This window comes from Poecilia reticulata, linkage group LG7, assembly GCF_000633615.1.
Source record: "Poecilia reticulata strain Guanapo linkage group LG7, Guppy_female_1.0+MT, whole genome shotgun sequence".
Classification (NCBI taxonomy): domain Eukaryota; kingdom Metazoa; phylum Chordata; class Actinopteri; order Cyprinodontiformes; family Poeciliidae; genus Poecilia; species Poecilia reticulata.
This window is the reverse complement of record NC_024337.1, coordinates 22,775,839-22,793,857: the sequence shown is the minus strand read 5'-3', so window position 1 is coordinate 22,793,857 and position 18,019 is coordinate 22,775,839. Positions and strand designations below refer to the sequence as shown.

At 38.8% G+C, this 18,019-nt stretch overlaps 1 protein-coding gene across 4 annotated transcripts in view; it reads right to left on the bottom strand.

Annotated features, from left to right (window-relative positions):
* The window catches only part of LOC103467511 (dedicator of cytokinesis protein 3-like), a 60,416-nt gene that overhangs the window by 38,193 nt on the left and 4,204 nt on the right, over window positions 1-18,019 (bottom strand). For all 4 annotated transcript variants that reach the window (XM_008413952.2, XM_008413953.2, XM_008413954.2 and 1 more), the window contains exons 2-8: window positions 13,348-13,431; window positions 10,124-10,164; window positions 8,048-8,103; window positions 4,945-5,041; window positions 2,366-2,514; window positions 1,341-1,425; window positions 32-73 (exon numbers count right to left, since the gene is read on the bottom strand). In XM_008413952.2, coding sequence (XP_008412174.1) covers window positions 32-73; window positions 1,341-1,425; window positions 2,366-2,514; window positions 4,945-5,041; window positions 8,048-8,103; window positions 10,124-10,164; window positions 13,348-13,431 — 554 coding nt within the window. The remainder of the gene's footprint in view (window positions 1-31; window positions 74-1,340; window positions 1,426-2,365; window positions 2,515-4,944; window positions 5,042-8,047; window positions 8,104-10,123; window positions 10,165-13,347; window positions 13,432-18,019) is intronic.

Genomic DNA, 18,019 nt, shown 5'->3' with positions numbered 1-18,019 from the left:
GATAAATAAAGAGCGTTAAAAACAACTGTACCTGGTTTGTGCTTTGCTGACCACAGTGTCTGCTGGATACATGCTAAAAAAAAAAGTACATTTCAAAGGAAAGAAGTGTTAGATCCCTCTATTCAGTTTTTACACATCCCACACAGCCCTGAACTTATTTACATTACAGCAGCCTCAGAAGCACTATAAGGGCCTGATGATGCCTCTCTCGATTCTTCAAATCTGACAAGATTTCACCTACGTATGCTGCACAACGGCTACACTAGCGTTCCTGCAGAGCAAAGAGAAGCCCACACGAGGCGAAACGTGAGCATGTGGGCAGGGGAATAGGACAAAGCCGGCATCGCCCCCACACATACACTCACAGGCGAAGCGTTCTCTGCTCGGCAGCCTGAGAGAACACCCATATCCGAAGAGGCGCCAAGGCCTTGTGCCCTGCCAAAGACAAGCTCACTTTCATCACCAGAGTCAGGAGGCTTTCTGGCAACGAGCAGCTACACTGTTGTTTCTGCACAGAGCATTTAGTGCACAAACATTCTGCGTGTAAAGCTGAGAAACATGGCAATGGGATAATGGGAGGCTGCAGGGCAGTTGGACAATGTTTTCACCAGCATATGGAGCTGCAGCTACTGACCAGAAAGGATCTCCCTCCTAGATAACAGTCTCCAGCAGAATTACATTAGATTTCATAACATCTGTGCTGTAATGTTTCTAAAATTGGGTCTGCTTCAGTAAGTCTTCTCTCTCTCTTTCTCTCCCTGTTTGTGTATAGGCTTGGAAGTCCCACATCACTACAACCAAACTACATTGGAGCCGTTATTTATTTATAGAAGCGTGTCTCTCAAGCGGCTGTTGGCTTGGAAAATATGTAATTTATGTTTAAAAATGTTTATGTGTGGGCTTTCCTATACTATACCTCCACTTGGGGCTGTCACTTTGCATTATGTCTGCATTCACAGCAAACCATCAAACTTGCGAGAATCACATGCATGCAATAAAGGCACAAGCTGACAGAACATGAGATGGCTCCGAAGACAAAATCGTACTCTCACTCTCTGTCTTTTTTTTTTTTTTTGCTGTTGTTTTTGAGTCATCTTCTTATGGATGGTTTGATAATCAGTACATTCACACATCCCTAGACATCCAACAACACTTTCCTGTCTGAAAATCCCAGTGGTGCAATAGCACAAAGGTACACTGTAGGTACAAGAGCTCATAGTGTGCTAGTCACTTAGTCATTGCTATAAATACACTTAATGCAAGCTGCAGGGACACTTTACCACCATTTCAAGAAGCGGACATGTATTTGAGACATGTGAAAGATGAGCAGTAATTTTTACCAGTTTGTATAACTCTGACACGCTGATCTGATCCGGATCCACCATTTCAAACTCTTTTCTGGGAACGAGGTCGAGACCGAGGTGCCTGATGAAAAATAATCAAAGGGAAAAAAAACAAAGAGAGAGAGAAAGAGAGAGAGAGAGAGAGAGAGAGAGAGAGAGAGACAGAGACAGAGAGAGASAGAGAGAGAGAGAAAAAAAGCACATTACAGGTGTTAGACATGTTCACTGATAAGGCATGACATTCTGACCACCAGGCTAATTGTGTGTTAGTCCCTCTTTTACAGTAAAAGCTATACTAACATCCAAGAAGTGTGCTGTAGTGTCTGGTGAAGTGAACAACTTAAGACTTCATGGAAATAAACCTGGGACAGTATGTAAATTTAATGGTGCATTAACATTCATATACAGTCTAAGTTTATACAGCATAATGAATTTCCTAAAGTAGGCAAGATCCTGTAGCTTCAAAGGCTTAAATAATATCTATATAGACGTTACCTTTTTTTTTTACCTTTCTTTAACCATAAAATCAGATCAGAACTATTCTCTGATCCCTGCTCATTGCATACTTCAGCAATGCTACAAGCAAAGTATGACACATCACAGACTCTGTGACTTTTTCTGCTCTTTCAGGCACTTCAGTTGGACAAAAGGGTGTATTAATGTACAATCTTATTCAAACTAATGCTCCTGAGCTGAATCCCTCATATCTTTTTTTTCTCTCTTACAGATCCCTGAGAAAGCTCAGCTGGAGTTTGGAGAAGATGACTGTAAAGTTCCTGCAGGCGGATTTGCATTGACTATAAGCAGCTTCAGAGTCACTGATCTTCTAAATGACCATGAAATTCCATCAGTGAGGTACCGCCACACACCCACATCCTGCGCTGTACATCACCCCGCTGCCAAAATATAAAAACTGATTCTTCTGGAGCCAACAATTAGGAACAAATGTTTACAGTCGAGGATGCCGTCAATTTGCCACACTCACTTGATTAAACACAGTTGTTAAATAAATTATTACTCACTCGTTTCCCCAGTCCAGCCGTACGGTGATGTGCCTCTTGATCTCGCGAGTCTGGTCCTGAGCGAGGTGGCCCTGGATGAGCTGCCGACGCAGGTCGATGAGCTCATTCATCACATGGCGCAGTTTATGAAACAGATCCACCTTGTGTTTCTATTAAAGAAGCCGAAGACGGCTCAGTTAAGACATAAACAAGTTAACTAAGCTAACGAATGGTAGCAGGAAAACTTTAATTATGTAAATTAAAGTTTTCCTGCTTTAATTTACATAATTAAAGCAGGAAGACAGTTAAGCCGTCTTCGGCTTAACTGAGCCGAAGACGGCTCAGTTAAGACATAAACAAGTTTACTAAGCTAACGAATGGTAGCAGGAAAACTTTAATTATGTAACAGCAGCGGGATCACTATATAATGTAAACTTACCCAAAGAAGTTTTTACTTTTTGGCCACACTTAAATGCTTTCGACCAGAGGTGCCACACTAATTTATTTTTGGGCCATGTCAAGATCGCGAATGTCCTCAAAGGACAGACTGTATTGTTAAAAGCAAACTGTTAAAATATTAATAGACTACTCTGCACCTGATGAGTACATCTTAAAATTGAACATATTTTAGTATTGATGTAATTTGGATAGTATTTAAGCACTAAGCTATAATCTTGAAATTTCTATTTACGTGGCTCTCTTGACACTAAAGGGCCACAGAAAAACTTATGGTGGGCTGGATGTGGACCCCGAACCTTGTGTTTGAAATATGTCCTATAGACCGACAAACAAATGTGTTAGACCAAGATAACCTGCACAAATAGCATCCTTTTCACGTCGCTTTGGAAGAACTTAGCCCACAGTCATTTTTTGACAAAAAAATTACTTTTTGTCAAAATATCACAAACTGTAACCTGTTGAGTTTGCTAAAAAGTGGGATTTATACTGTAATAATGTTGTTTTGTTCAGATGAGACTAATGTCAATGTTTTGCAGCGGCAAACATTCAAAGCTGCTGAATATTAATTCACATGTGCAAATCGACACCAAAAGTACTCAACAAACACAAAATCAAACCTCTGTCAAGTATTTAAAGTTTTTTGTTGTTCCATAGGGTGCCATATTTAAAGACACTGTATATCCATAGTTAGGTCTCTGTTGTTTAGCTTATAGGTGATAGCTTCTAAGTAGAAGGAAGAGTCCTGTTTTGCATGTATGAATGAAGCTGATACTGGCAACAACATGTCGGTATCTAAGTAGGTCTGTGTCCACAATCAAGACAATAAAGCCTCATTTAAGATGCTCTGATCCACTCCTCTGCCAGCATATGTAAGTCCTATAAGTCGTATAACTGTGTTTTGAGCCCACAGGTTTTGTTAATGAACTAATTAAGCAGAACAAACTTCCCTTACATGTCTGCTCTGACCTCAACATAATTTCATCATCATTTCTCATAAACCAAGGACAACACTTTTAATTTCTCTATGTTCTGTTTTCCCTAATGGTACGTCAAGCCACATTAGCACCCAGGTTTGTTTACATAAATGCAAAGATTAAGTGCTCCACAATGGCCATGTAAGTTTAATGAGGACAAACACCGCATGTTCTCATAGGCTGCTGGCTGGTGAAAACAAAGAAAATTGTCAGGGTTGATGAGTCCTTTTGGACCTCGCTTCTGTAGGGCTAATTACGCACTTTGTAAGAAATACGCAGTTATGCTTAGGTCATTGCTCCCTGAAGTAACACCATCAAACCTAATAGGCAACAGTGAGGTGAAACCTACAAACATCTACGCAGTGCAACATCCTATTATTATGGATGGGACTGTGGCAACACGGCCCATTCCACTCAGGGGGTGGGCACAAAACAAGCACAGTTAAATCAAGGCTTCACATTAGTCAAGCTTCAGTGGAAGTTACATCATCACACCAATGCCTCCGGCTGCTTAGCTGCTCAGAGCATGAGCAGTCCTCAGTGAAAGGTTATGTAAAAACTCAGAGCCAGCTCTGCAATGTAGCCACTCAGCTCCAATCTCTAAACCCCACCAACCACATCTGCCTGCCCCCTCGACACTTAGTGGGATTAAAGATGCTTTGGTTTCCCAGTAATCACTTTTTCCCCCCAACAAGTAAAGCCTGACTAGAGTCAGTAGATCTTAAGAGGATGCAGTAGCTGCATGAAGCAGCCCAGGATCAATCAATGCCGGAAAGACGCACCATGAAATAGGACACGGCGGCCATTATCTGCCCAAACACGAGCTCTAGTCCCATGTTGTAAATATAGATACATATTTTTCAGATATTTATTGTAAAGAAAGTTCAGTCCGTTGGTCAGATCAATATGCTGTGAGACGGAAACTTAAGGGACTTCCACTGTCATATTTTATGTAAATACCTAGTTCTGCAGTTTAGGTAAAGCAAAACGCCTCCATCAGAACCCCCTATCCTGCATAGAAATGTAAATTACACAACAATTTATGCAGTTTCCTTGCCCTTGATGTTTTAGCTCCCTTGGATATCTGAGTAGAGTTAAAACTGCACTCGCTGCTATTGTTTTATGCGCTTTCTTTCGCAAAATGTGCTGTAACACATAGCTACTGACCACATAGAGCTGCTTCCACAGAATGCCCCATTCCTGCAGCGTAGAGGTGGTCTCTGTGATGATGGGATCCTCCAGAGGCACCACTGTCTCACACAGCCTGGAGTGAAAATGGAGAAGAAGGAGAAACAAATTTGTTAAATTACACATTGCTCTTCACATGCTGCGTGTTATGACTCCAAGTGTTCCAATAACATAGACATAAATGGTAATAATTGGTGAAGAAATAGGGCTGCACAGTGGAGCAGCTGGCAGAAATGTTGCTTTGCTGCAAAAATGTCGTGGGTTCAAACCCCCGGGACCGAGACCCTGGGATCTTTCTGCATGGAGTTTGCATGTTCTCCCCATGCATGAGTAGATTTTCTCCAGGGATTTCGGCTGCCTCCCACAGTCTAAAACCATGAATGCTTTAGACTGAATTGCCCTTTTATGTGCGTGCGTGCGTGCGTGCGTGCGTGCGTGCGTGCGTGCGTGCGTGCGTGCGTGCGTGCGTGCGTGCGTGTGTGTCAAGATACAGTAGCCTCCAAGTTATAGTCCTTAAGCTTCTCCACTGTTGCCACAATACAAACTTCAGTACATTTTTTATGTGGGAAACCCTCTGAAGTACAACCTTATGAAGTGATAACAATACAGGGCGGATTCTCAGCTCCAAGGTATATAGCTCGCTCTACACTTAACTGAATTACGAACCTCAAACAACATCAACAAACATCTCTGGTACAGGAAAGAAATTAGCTGATGACAGATTTTCTACCTGTAGTGACTAAACATTACACAAAATGCAACTTAGAGGAAAAGAGATTTTCCTGACAGCTGTCTGTGGTGCATTCAGGTACATTTGAGACAATTTGACTTAAAGATGTATTATTGTAATACAAGGGCACAATCTTGTTTAAATATTTTTTTTTATCAACACTGATGACTCTCCAGTGGTTACATTGTTGTATAAGCTATCTACCTAAGCACTGCTAATGCCTCGTAGGGTTTGACCAACTGACAGAGCTTTTTTAATCTGCCATATTGAAATGTTTATATTCCTTATGGACAATTATGCTAAACATACAGTCAGAGTCACAGTCCAATCATTAGGCTAAAGCATGGAGTGATGTCAAAAGATCACATCACATCGTCATATCATTTTAAATATATAACTATAGGACAACGTAAGTACACAAAATGCAGTTCCTAAATGAAGGTGTTTATTGTTAAAAGAGAAAAAAATCTAAACTTGACCCTGCATAAAAAAGTGATTTATGTCTCAGCCTCCATTCTATAGTATAATTTCTAACATATGCACACACAATGATCATGAAATTGTGGAGTTCACCGTTGCCTGAAATTTTAACATGCAGATTAAGAAGGCGAGAGATCTCTAACTCATTTTTATTGCAGCACTAGCTGCTCTTCTTTCTGAACCAGTGCTGCCACTGTGGTCTCACGAAAGCTAAAAAAAGTCTTTCTGTGTAACCTATCAACCAATGAAAGCCAGTATTCCAACACAAATGCTGCAAAACATTATTATATCTCTAGACAGAAATATGAATTAGTCTGATAATAGACAGAAACATAGAGTGAATAAAAAATAAATTAATTAATTAAATAAAAATAAAAAAACAGATATTGCTTCTGTGTTTCCACATTCATCACGTGGTCACTCAGAATGTTATACTGACCACAGCAAACATTTAGTATTATTCACCCATAGCTTTCATCTTTCACTTTTCTGATAAGATTATGTGACAAAGAGGAGGCCTCTCCAAATGTTTGGTTAATTTATTTTCAAGAAAGTATGAGTAATTTGGTAACAGGAAACACATCAGTAAAGGTCAGATCTCTTGTGGTGCTTTGCACTTTGCTCGCAAAGCTCTTGAGTGTGCTGCAGAGAATTAAATGTAGCACTGCATAAAGTTTATGGTACCAGGCGAGCATCTCCATCTGTAACACAGTGTGGGTGGCTGATTGTCTTTGGCAGGGATGCTTTGGGAAAACTACGCAGATGCAGTAGGTGTGTCACCTCATTAACTTCATTAAACAGTGAAGCAAATTTCCCAAAGAGCAGATTTCCCAAAGAACTGCTCCCGCAGCGAGGAAGTATAATAATGTGTATCTGAGAGTTTGCACTTTTACTTGTTTGAGTGAGAAGTCTTCCTTTCTTGCAGCACAATTAGAGGACAAAGTTACAGTGCCTTGTACAGTGTTCCTACCCCTTGAACAAAGTGTGTGAATACTCCTTCGAGGTGACACGAAACTTCTACAAAATCAAACGTCCCAGAGAACAGCCAGCCTCAGATTGTTAAGTGATGCCAAATTAAGTCAAAGAGTGAAAAGGCCTGCTAGTTTTCGTTCCTGTTTGTACTCTGATCAGTGCAACTGTGGCCAAATAATTATGCCCATAGTGATGCCAACATCAATGAGCTGACACTGGTGGAACTGCAAGCTGTTGTTCTGTTCAACTGGAATCAATTGTATGTGTGACTGAATTTTTATTTATTTATTTTTTTGTAAAGTGCCTTGACACTTTACAAAAAAAGTGTGAATTGGTGGCATATAAATAAAATGAACTGCATTGGTCTCTGAAGTGTTGAATGAATAAAATGATCTGCAAACCAGTGCCTTTCCTCATAATGATACTCAAGAATAGATAACAAAGATTTTAATGATTAAAAGTGGATTACTAATCTCAGTACAACGTACAACACATTATATTTACTTTTTGCTTAACGCTGATTGGTGGAACCCATAAAATGCCCCATGTGTCTTTAGAAGCAAAACAAACCGGAAACATGATCCATCCACACTCATTATCAGAAGCTGGTCCGGTTCTTCTTGATGTTGGAGCTCGATTTTTATCCTCTGTCCAAAACTGGACTTGTGTGCTTTTCAGATAAATTTTTTGAGACATGTTTTAATTGTGCAGATTTAGTCATATGATACATTGGGAACCTGGAAACCTGGAAGTCTGGCCTTTCTTTCTTTTGGTTAGCAGGAAAAAGCTTGATCACTTTTAACAAGCAGTTTTAACCAAAAAGGTAAAACAAAACAAAAACCAAGAGGATTGTCATTTGCATGCCCTCTTCTAAAGATTTATATGAATGAAGCGACTTACCCTCTATTTGTCACTGTAGATTTCTTTAAGTGGACATAGCTGACAGGAAAAATACCCTGTGGATGGATAAAAGAGCAGAGCTGTTATAGAGTGACAGGCCTACATTAATGCCCCTGCTTTATAAAACCAAAATAGTCATTTATTATGCTAGAGTCGCAGCTTAATGTGCTTTGTGCTGCACTGGTAAAAAGAAATAATAATGGATTTTTTTTTTTTTTTCATTTTAGCTAATGACCCAAAACATACGCGGAGAGTTCAAATTTCCAGCTCTGTTTTTCTTTTTTTTTCCATATTCTGACATTTTCTCTTGCCTGTTTACATTTTCTGCACAAAAGGAAACAACATGAAAAGCTCAAACTGCTTTTACAAATCGCAGAAACAGGAGGGAGAGCAGCCTGCAGGATTCCTATTGTGGTTCAGCTTAGCAGGGGAAAGGCCTCAGAGATTGAGTGTTCCCAGCTGCAGACGCTGAAGTTCATGCTTTTATTTTTTTGTATTCTAATCTGCCAGATGTGAAGAATTGGCCAAAGTGAGAACAAAAAGAAAAAAAGGAGGAAAAATTCTCTCAGCACAGTGAAACCGCACAGGCGAATGGATGTGGGCAGACTACATAACAAAATGGAGGGGTGTTGGTGAGAACTGTAAATAGCTGATGGGAGTAAAGAAGGACAGCATGTGGCTGCTAACACCTACATTTACCAGGACCTGACAGTTTTTATGCTGTCTTTAAAACGGTCCAGCACATAATAGAACACCTCAGCCTCTAATACTTTAGACTCAAACCAAGTATGTACAGACAGAAAAAAAATGTATGCAGCCCTTCGATGGATTTTAAAAAAAAAAACCTGCTATTTGGGTTTCACATTAAAGTCTTTATCAATATCTTCATTTTGAAGTACCAAACTGCTCTGACTCTGTCAAACTATTATATGCACAATTAGAGAACTAAAAGAATTGAATGTGGGCTCCTTTGTCTTGAAACATTATTTTTGATTGATCAAAGACATGACAATGCAAGAGGTATTGTTGCGTCTGGATTGCAGCAGTCACTAAGGAAAAGAAGCTCATTCTTTTTCTCTTTTTTTCCCCTATCAAACCAAATTCTGTGGTACAATTTCAAGTTTCAGAGGTAAGTATTTTTTTCCCCACAACAGCTCATGTTAGCACCAGAAAAATATGCTAAAATATCTGTGTTTTTTATTCTTCCTAGAGCAAGCTTTTTTTTTTTTTTCATAATCTACTCCAATATGAAAAAGAAATTTGGTATTTGCATTGAAACATAAGGCTGGTGATTAAAATTATGCTTTTGTAAATGCAACTTTTGAAGTGTGGTTTAGGAAACTTCTATTTTTGTCAAATGAAAGCTACATTCTTTACACTTTAAAACAAAATTCTCTCCAATTTTCAGTACAATACAGCTGTGGTTGCTTGAATTTTCCCGCATAAATACAGTCAAGTTTTACCATATCCGTACAGTAAAATTCTGGCAACCACTGCTGTGGGAAATGAAGAGATTTTTTTTACAGTGTAATTCATCTGGTCACAAGGTCTATGTGGCAAAGACAGATTTATGTCTGTGCTTTAAGTCCCTACAGTGTTACAGAAGGAAATTACATTTTACTAAGTAAAGTGAGCATTATTAATATGTTTATGATACAAAGTCTTCCACATTTACTTGTATCCCCCTTGAAAGTGCAGAAAAACTCTTTTGAAATAAATTCATCTTTTATTGCAGAACTATAATGCCTGTAATTTTTTCTTAAATTTGACACTTGAGCTCAAATTTTATGTAGCGGACATGAAAAACTAAACCCTACTTTAAGAAATAAATGCTTTCCGCAAAATCATTGGTCCAACGACTATTGCTGCTGCTGTCAAACTAAACACAATAAGAGTAACTGAGCAATATTTCCATCAATCCAATCATTATCTTCCACTTAATCTGGGATCGGGTCATAGGGGCAGCAGCCTAAGCAGAGAAACCCAGCCTTTATAATTAGAAGCGATTAAACATTTCATTATTATTTGCAAAATCTAGTTGAAATTGAAATTTAGAACAGATTGTGGTTTAACTACCTTGATGGATGGCTTCTTGGTGGAAAAGCCTCTGTACCAACCTAGAGAAAAGGGATAAGCAGGACAAACATGAAGCAAGATTGTTGAGAGGAAAATGAAACTGAAAATATTCTTCCGATTTTTTTTTCACAGTCAAAGAAAAAGTTTATTCCTTGGAAGATAAAGGTCATATTATTGTATTGTTTTCTGCAGGCGGCTAAGATTTCTTAAAACATAGACAGAACAGACAGATCTCTAACATATGCTAGGTCATCTGTTAGCAAAGCTTCATTAAGTGTAATAGCTTTCTGGATGCTTCTTGCAGTTTCACACTTAAATCTGTCGTATCTAAAACACAGCCGTTATCAGCGTGCATGTCTTCATATTCTAGTTGTGTAGCATTTCAGCAGCATTAAGTAGGACTATTAATGTTTTGACTTCCGTTCTTTGGTTTTGATCTATTTAGTTGATGTGTTGCCATTGTCGGATGGCTCGCAGTTGTTCGGTAGAAAGTAGTGTCAGTCTCTTCTTTTAAATCTCACAAAATGTTTTTGGTCGTGAATTTGTTCTTCACTGTGGGAGAAAATGGATGTGAGACGTGACAGAGTGTAAAAAGTGTGAAATGTGTGAGACTTGACAGCCCTGGTTTTTTAAGACTGCTCCATTAGTTCTTTTTAATACTGCAACATTCGTCTGCTTTGAGTTGTGCCATCAAATGTAGATTTTTTTTTCTTCCAGACTGACAAAGAGAACTTGACTCAAGGTTCCACATGTTTTCAAAGGCATTTTTTTACTTGACCCATATATTGTAATTTACAAGAACATTGCACTATTGTTTACACACATTAAAAATAATTTGATCACAGTAGTAAGTTGGAGTTTGCAGTTTTGTGTGGAATTAAACAGATACATGAAACAGCTGCAACTTGTGTTTATAACTAACGGAAATAAGGTGATCAAATTTTGGAAAGACTTACTCCCTTATCTCTTACGCTAAACATTTATATTATTTCTTTAATCCAAATGTGGCTGGAGCATAAGGTCTATTATTTATAATGAAACAATGGGTCAAAAGCTGTGACTCAGTTTGTTGGGTTAGAGGTGAAATTAAAAGAAGTTTAATTCGACTTCTCAGGTGGTCGTCCTGAACAACACGACAAGCTGGTGAAACTTTGGTGAATCTTTTCCACAGAAAGCTGCGTAACGTTAATGTGAGTCAGTTGTGTGAATGACTTTAGATGAGTCCATTAGCATTAGCACATTACCTAATAAGTAATAAGCACAACGTAGTGCTGGCTATGTCAAACATTTACTTTGACCAAAATATTGATCTAACCTCAATATAAACAGACTATTTTTATTGTCTTTATACTTCTTTGCAATTTTCTTTGAGAATGTTTTTTTTTTTTTTTTTCTTCGAGCTGAGTCAAACCCATAACCCGACTCTGCTGTGTTGAGCTGTGCTGGTCCGTGTCTGACCGAGGAATGACTTAATAAAACAAGGTTTTAAGGGTTTGATATGCATGAATCTGAGTGGCCACTATGTGGGCCAGCATGTCTTTTGTCCTGTTCCTTGAAAGAAGTGATTCTGTTTTCCCAGTAGTGTCTGATTCTTCCATGTAATTGCTGTTCCTGCCAAAAGGTGACTCATCACTAGAGAGCAGTGCTTCCAGTTCACTGTAAAAAAAAAAAAAAGAAAAAAAAAAAAAAGAAACAACCTCTGCACATCATTTTAAACATTGGCAGAGTTGGGACAAAAAGAGTATGACTTTCTGTTAGTCATCATGACTTGTGTGATACTACCTGCAGCGAACTGGCTCATTTGGACGAGCACTAAGCACACCAAACAAGCGAAAGAAGACATATTTTTAATAAAGGTCATTATCTTTTTATTGCTAAATGATAAACTTCTAAAAGAAAATCCTATTTGGAAATTAGACCCTGCAGTAAATGTATTAGTAATTTGGTTGAAAGGTACTGAGAATAGGCCCTGGAAGCTGAGTTGGATGCACAGAGTAAACTTGATCTGGCTATAAGTGCAATATTTTGACACATAATCCCATTCATGTGAAATAAGCAGTGTCTAACTATCCAGAGTAAAGCTGGACCTTAGACTGATGAAAATAATACTCGTAAATATTGAGGCATAAACTTTTAACATATAAACATCAAGTAAGAAAGGTTAGCTTAGCAATTTAGTCAGATGTATTTTCTGAGGTCTCCAGTTCACAAGTAACGACATGGAAGGACCAGCAGCTGTGATATACAGCCTCTCTATGATTCTGTCACACATCGTTACTGTCGGACCACCTGGTCAAAAGCAAAGCAACAACCACAGCCATTATGTGAACAAACACTCAAAGTTTTCTGATGAGAAATGTTTTGATCATTGTTCATTGATAGAAAATTATGGTGCTATCAAATGTGTAAGTGTTTGCCCGATGTATCAGTTTGTTTCTGGTTTGACTTCTCAACTTTGTCAGTTTTGGTAACATCTTCTAATGATCAAACAACAAGTGCAGCGAGAAGAAATTATGTTATTCCTATTAATTCTTTTTTTTTTTATGTTTAAAACTAATATTTTATGTGACGGGCCAATATCAAGGACCACATAATTATGAAGAGGAAGGAAAATTATGCATTTTGAAAGTTTTTGGCAATTCAAAATCTAAAGAGTGACTCCCTGCTTTTTGATTTGTGTTCACACAACATAAAGCCGCCACCAACGTGTTTCACTGTGGGGAAGGTGCGTTCAGGGTGGCGTTCAGATTTTTGCTTTCTACCTTAAATAATGTTTTGGTCTCACCTGGCCTTTGCACCATTTTTTCCCCATATTTGCTGGCATGTAACAAACTGCACACAGGATTTCTATGCTGTTTGCAAATGTTCTCCACAGAATACGTGAGACCTTCGCAGGATGGATATATTTATAATCACACACAGATTGATCCTGTTCACCAACCAGATAATGTCTGAATACAGTTGGTTGCAATGGCGTTAAATTAGAGGCATCAGCACCAAGGCGGCTGAATATAAACGCATGCCAAACCTGCATATTTTTTCTTCATGATTACACTTTGTGCTGTTCCATCAGCACAAACTAAGTGGTGTTTTTACTTACGACAGAACGTGAAAAATGTCAAGGGGGATAAGATAATTCACTCAGCTGTTTATTAGTGCCCACAGTCAGCGTTAAATGACCTCATAAGCTCAAATGCTTTCACTGAATAGTTGAGTGCTTTTACCGTCAAACTTCTCCAGAATCTGGACGGTTTCTCCCAGCTCCAGGACGAGAGCCTGACATATTGGTGACCGGAAGTTGCAGATCACTGTGCAGAGTGGAGAGGGAGGGGACAGGACAGACAAAACCGGTAAGAAAACGTTGTGCAGCCGTTATCAGTAACTCTGGTAATAGGCTAAATCTTGCTTTTAGCTTAACTGAGAAATAACTTTGTCTCCACAGAGCGTTTTTTTATTTATTTTTATTTTTTATTGCAGCAATGCAGTAGGTGCAGCTTTTTATTAAACCGATTCATCCAAAAATATAAACACACACGGCGCCACACTGAAGCCAGCGCTCGGTGAACTGTAAACAAACTGCCACTCTACGAGGTAATTAATTGTTAAGCAACTTGATTTTGAGCAATGTTACGTCAAATTAACTACCTCCCAAAATAGAGCCCACACAAAGTGCTAGATTATCAGGCTTAACGGCGATTATTCACAGGATGGTATTAGCATAAATCCTCCATGACACCTTCAGTTTTTGTGGGATCCTGCAGCCTCTGACCATACAAAGAAGCATCCTGTGACTCAAACGCTGATGACATGATTATTCTTCAGAGGATAGATAGATGCTACAGTAAAGGCCTTGACAACTGCACTGCCTCTGGAGTCTGCCTTTATCTGTGCAGCACTGCGGCTCGGGAAACATGAGCTATGCAACAAAACGCCACAGAAGCCTCAGTAAAGACAGACGTGTTTGACAAGGATGCTGCGCCACTGATGATTTAAAAAAAAAAAAAAAACTAAAAACCTACAAATGGATGCCCTTAAAGGAGAGTTTGGTGTGAATCATTATGGTAACAAACTAGCCAGGGGACTTAGTGAGGGGGAGGAGAGAAAGGAGGGGCTTGTCCTCGGCTCTGTTTGCTTGTTGGAGGGGAACGAGTGTTCAGTTCCTGCGCTCAGGTAACTATGGGAACACATCGTCCACAAACTGGAGGGCTTTCTTCACTGTAACTGCTGCGGAGATCTGGGCATTTTACAAATCAGCAAGCTTACGAACGCTGACTTTAGACGGGCATGTGTTAAAGGAAGAGAGGTAAAAATGTCCTCAAGAAGACTCTTGTCACCTTTTCCGTTCTGCACCAGTCTTTTTTCCAGCCATGACTGAATAGTTCCTATCTGAGTGCCCTGCTCTTCAGTGACCTTTATTTCATTTGAACTGCAAACCTTCACGCTCACCATCTGAACACTCTCCGACACAGGTCACACCAGGAAAAGATGAGACATTTAAGAGAGCTTTCAAACACCATATGGGCTTCGTGTTTTCATCACTTCAATTTGTGGACAAGCACACAGACACACACACACACACACGCACACACACACACACACACACACACACACACACACACACACACACACACACACGCACACACACACAGCTAATTTTGCCTGTGGAGATTTACAAAAACCAACAAATTTTTTCATTAGACTTCAACATGTTGAACGTAGGATGTTGGACGGACTGATGGGACATGGAGTTAAAAAAAAAAAAAATGTTGGCAAAAGCAAACATTTCTACCGAGCAACAGCGTTTCAGTCCAGACTGTCGCTGCATTTAGCTGAATTCGACGGTCACATGGGATCCGATGGCTACTGTTGTGTAACCGGCAACTGACTGAAGTGAGCTGTGGGATCGGAGCACAGAAGGAGGAACCTCCTGTGCTCAACTGCTCCCTCAGTGGCCATCACGAAATGTTGTCATGCAAAATATTAATATCCATGGAGTTTTCTGTTTTGTTTTATTTTATAAGCAGAAGATAATGGATGGACAGAGAGGTGGATGAAAAACTGTGGTGACAGAGTGCGAATAGTAGTCATGTTACAGTTTGAAAGTTATGGGTCTTTGCACAGATTCTCAGATGGATGTAGGTCTGGACTTCTACTAGGCCATTCAAACACTTGAATGTGTTTTAATCTAAACCAATCTGTCGTAACTCTGACTGCAGTCCAGCTCCTCTGTCTCAGATGAGAAAAGGTAACACCACAGCATGATGCTCCCAGCACCATGTTCCACTGACAGTATGGTGTTCTTAGCTGAACTCCTGGTAGGTTTGTAGATATATTCATATTTTCAGGTGATTGATTGAACAGTGCTAACTAAACTCTGCTTTCAACCTATTTATTTACCACTTTATACCTGACAGGTCTGATGTTTCTTGCTCTTTATGAGCAGACAGGTCAGGTCTGTCTGGTCAGGTCAGACCAGACCTGTCTGGCCTGGTCAGACCAGGTCAGACCTGAAAATAAGATAAACTCTTATTTTATCTATTAAATAAGAGTAGCCTCTTATTTAATAGAGGCTACTCATAGGTAGCCTCTATTAAATAAATAACTAGCAGTTGCTAGCTTTAGTTTTTATTTATTAATCAGGATAAAGAAAAACTGAATACAAATTAACAAAATGTTTCAGTTTTTTTTTTTTGGCTTAAGGAATATGAAAACATTTGCAAGGCACTGGCAGGCTCTCCATCAACAAGGGGTAAGTATGTGAACATCTGCACTGATTTACTGTAACCATCTAAATGTAAATCTGATCAGGAAGCCTCTTAAAGCCGCTTCCCTTAGAAGGTCCCACTGGGTGCAGAAGCCGGGGAAGACCCAGAACTTGCTGAAGGGCTGATATATCATGTCTGGTCTAGGAAGCACTTGGGAAGCCTCAGGATGAACTGGATGTTGCTAGGGAGGGGGGATGTCTAGGATCTCCTGTTTATTACCGATCTGAGTGTAATTAGATAATAAAGCCCTCCTCTCTCTGCACCGGTTCAGTTTAGGACGCGGTTTAGGCTGATGCTGTTTGCTTGTACAGCACTCGGTGGCCTCGCACCAGCAGCAGCAAAAGGTTTACTGTCTGCCAGTCACTATCTGCTGGAAGTGCTTCAGTCTAGGTTTTTAGGGGGGGAGGTCTTATTTTGTTGCTGGTCCAACAGCCTGGAAGAGGCTGCAGGCCACCCCTGATTTAAAGCCAACATTAAGACCCATTTATTTAAAATGTTTTTGTTGTTTAACTTTTAGTATATTTATATATTTTTTCCTTTCTTTTAACATGGTTGCATTTTTTTTTTTTTTACTTTTATTTAGCACTATTTCTGTTTTATAGTGTTTTGTAATTGTTTTTACTTTGCAAAGCACTTTGGTCGATGTGAGGCGTCATTAGAAGGTGATATATAAATAAACTTTGATTTGTTAAACAAAAACATCTACCTATGAGTATGACTTTATTGCTGCTCCCATGTAGGAGAAAGCAAAAGTGCAAGGCACCAATGTTATTTTTTATTTTTTATGCAAGTTCCAGTTGGAAGTAGAACCAAATTTGCTGTCTTTATTGTCACTGAAGCTGGAGCTTAGAATAAGATTTGCAGCACTGCTTATCCATCTGGTGCATATTAAAGGGAAAAAAATGACAAAAAAGACTGTTTTAGAGCAACAAAACAGTAAAATAAAGTGCTTAGCACGCAGAAACCTTTTTTTTTGACTGTGTACAAACAGGGCTGATGTGCCAGTGTGATTCACATAAGTCACCTTAAATATCTCCACTACTAGACCTCTGCAGAGGCAGAGAAGGAGGAAGAAGCTGCTGCAAAATTGATGGCAAAATTCTGATCCCAGATTTCACTGTTGGAAAGAAATCTACATTTTTCTTTTTATTTATTTATTTATTTTTAAGAAAATGATCTGCCAAATACAGGGTGCTGAATATTGGCCATAAATTTTGAAAAATAGCAGTGGCCGTGAAAAAAATTGGGTTGACAGAAAATATCTGTCAATCCCAGTTTTCCTTCTCTGTTAAACATAAAAGCTGGAGAGCTTCTAATAATTATAACGTGATGCTTTCGAGAGCAAAACAAGAAACTAAAACAGGAAGAATTATTTCATTTTGAAACTATTTTTCTCTTAAATATTAAATGAAAGTCATCACAGCATGTAAGCATTTTTAGCCCAACTTTTCAAGTTTAAAATTAGCATTTAGCATATATAACAAATCTCCTGAAATCATCTTTGTAGAAATTACAAGCAGACATCCCGAAGAACACAAATCCGTTGGCACCCCTAATAAAGACGTGCAAAAAGTTTTAAACTAATTTATCTTTGTTTACAGAGGTATAATCTCAAATCAAAGTCTAGACCAAAATCCAATCTTTAATTTGAGGAAAATAATTGAATGCTCACTTTTAACTAAGTCACTAGTTGCTCAGCTGTTTGTATTTCTAGGAACTTTTCTTAAATCTATGTAACTAACTCTTGTTTTACTTTTTAAGTTAATTAAAATTTTGCATATTAGACAATTAAAAATCCACAACAGTCCGGTGTCCCAGGACATAAGCACGACAGAGACACTCGTTTTTGTTTACCAAGGGAAATGATTTTATATTTTAATATTATTTGAAGATAAGCATTATTCCTTCTTAAATCTCATGTCCTTATTCAACCTTTAAAAACTGATCAGTGCAAATCTTGTCCCGTCAATCTTTTCAGTGCTGAACAGAAATTTACTGACATGCATAACTGATTACTAATATTTGTTCTCAGTAAATTTATTTGCAAAAAAAAAAAAAAAACTTTCCAAAAATGTTCAAAGAAAAAAAAAAAAAAAAAAAAAAAGAAGTTGGCTGCTATGTAGGAATTATT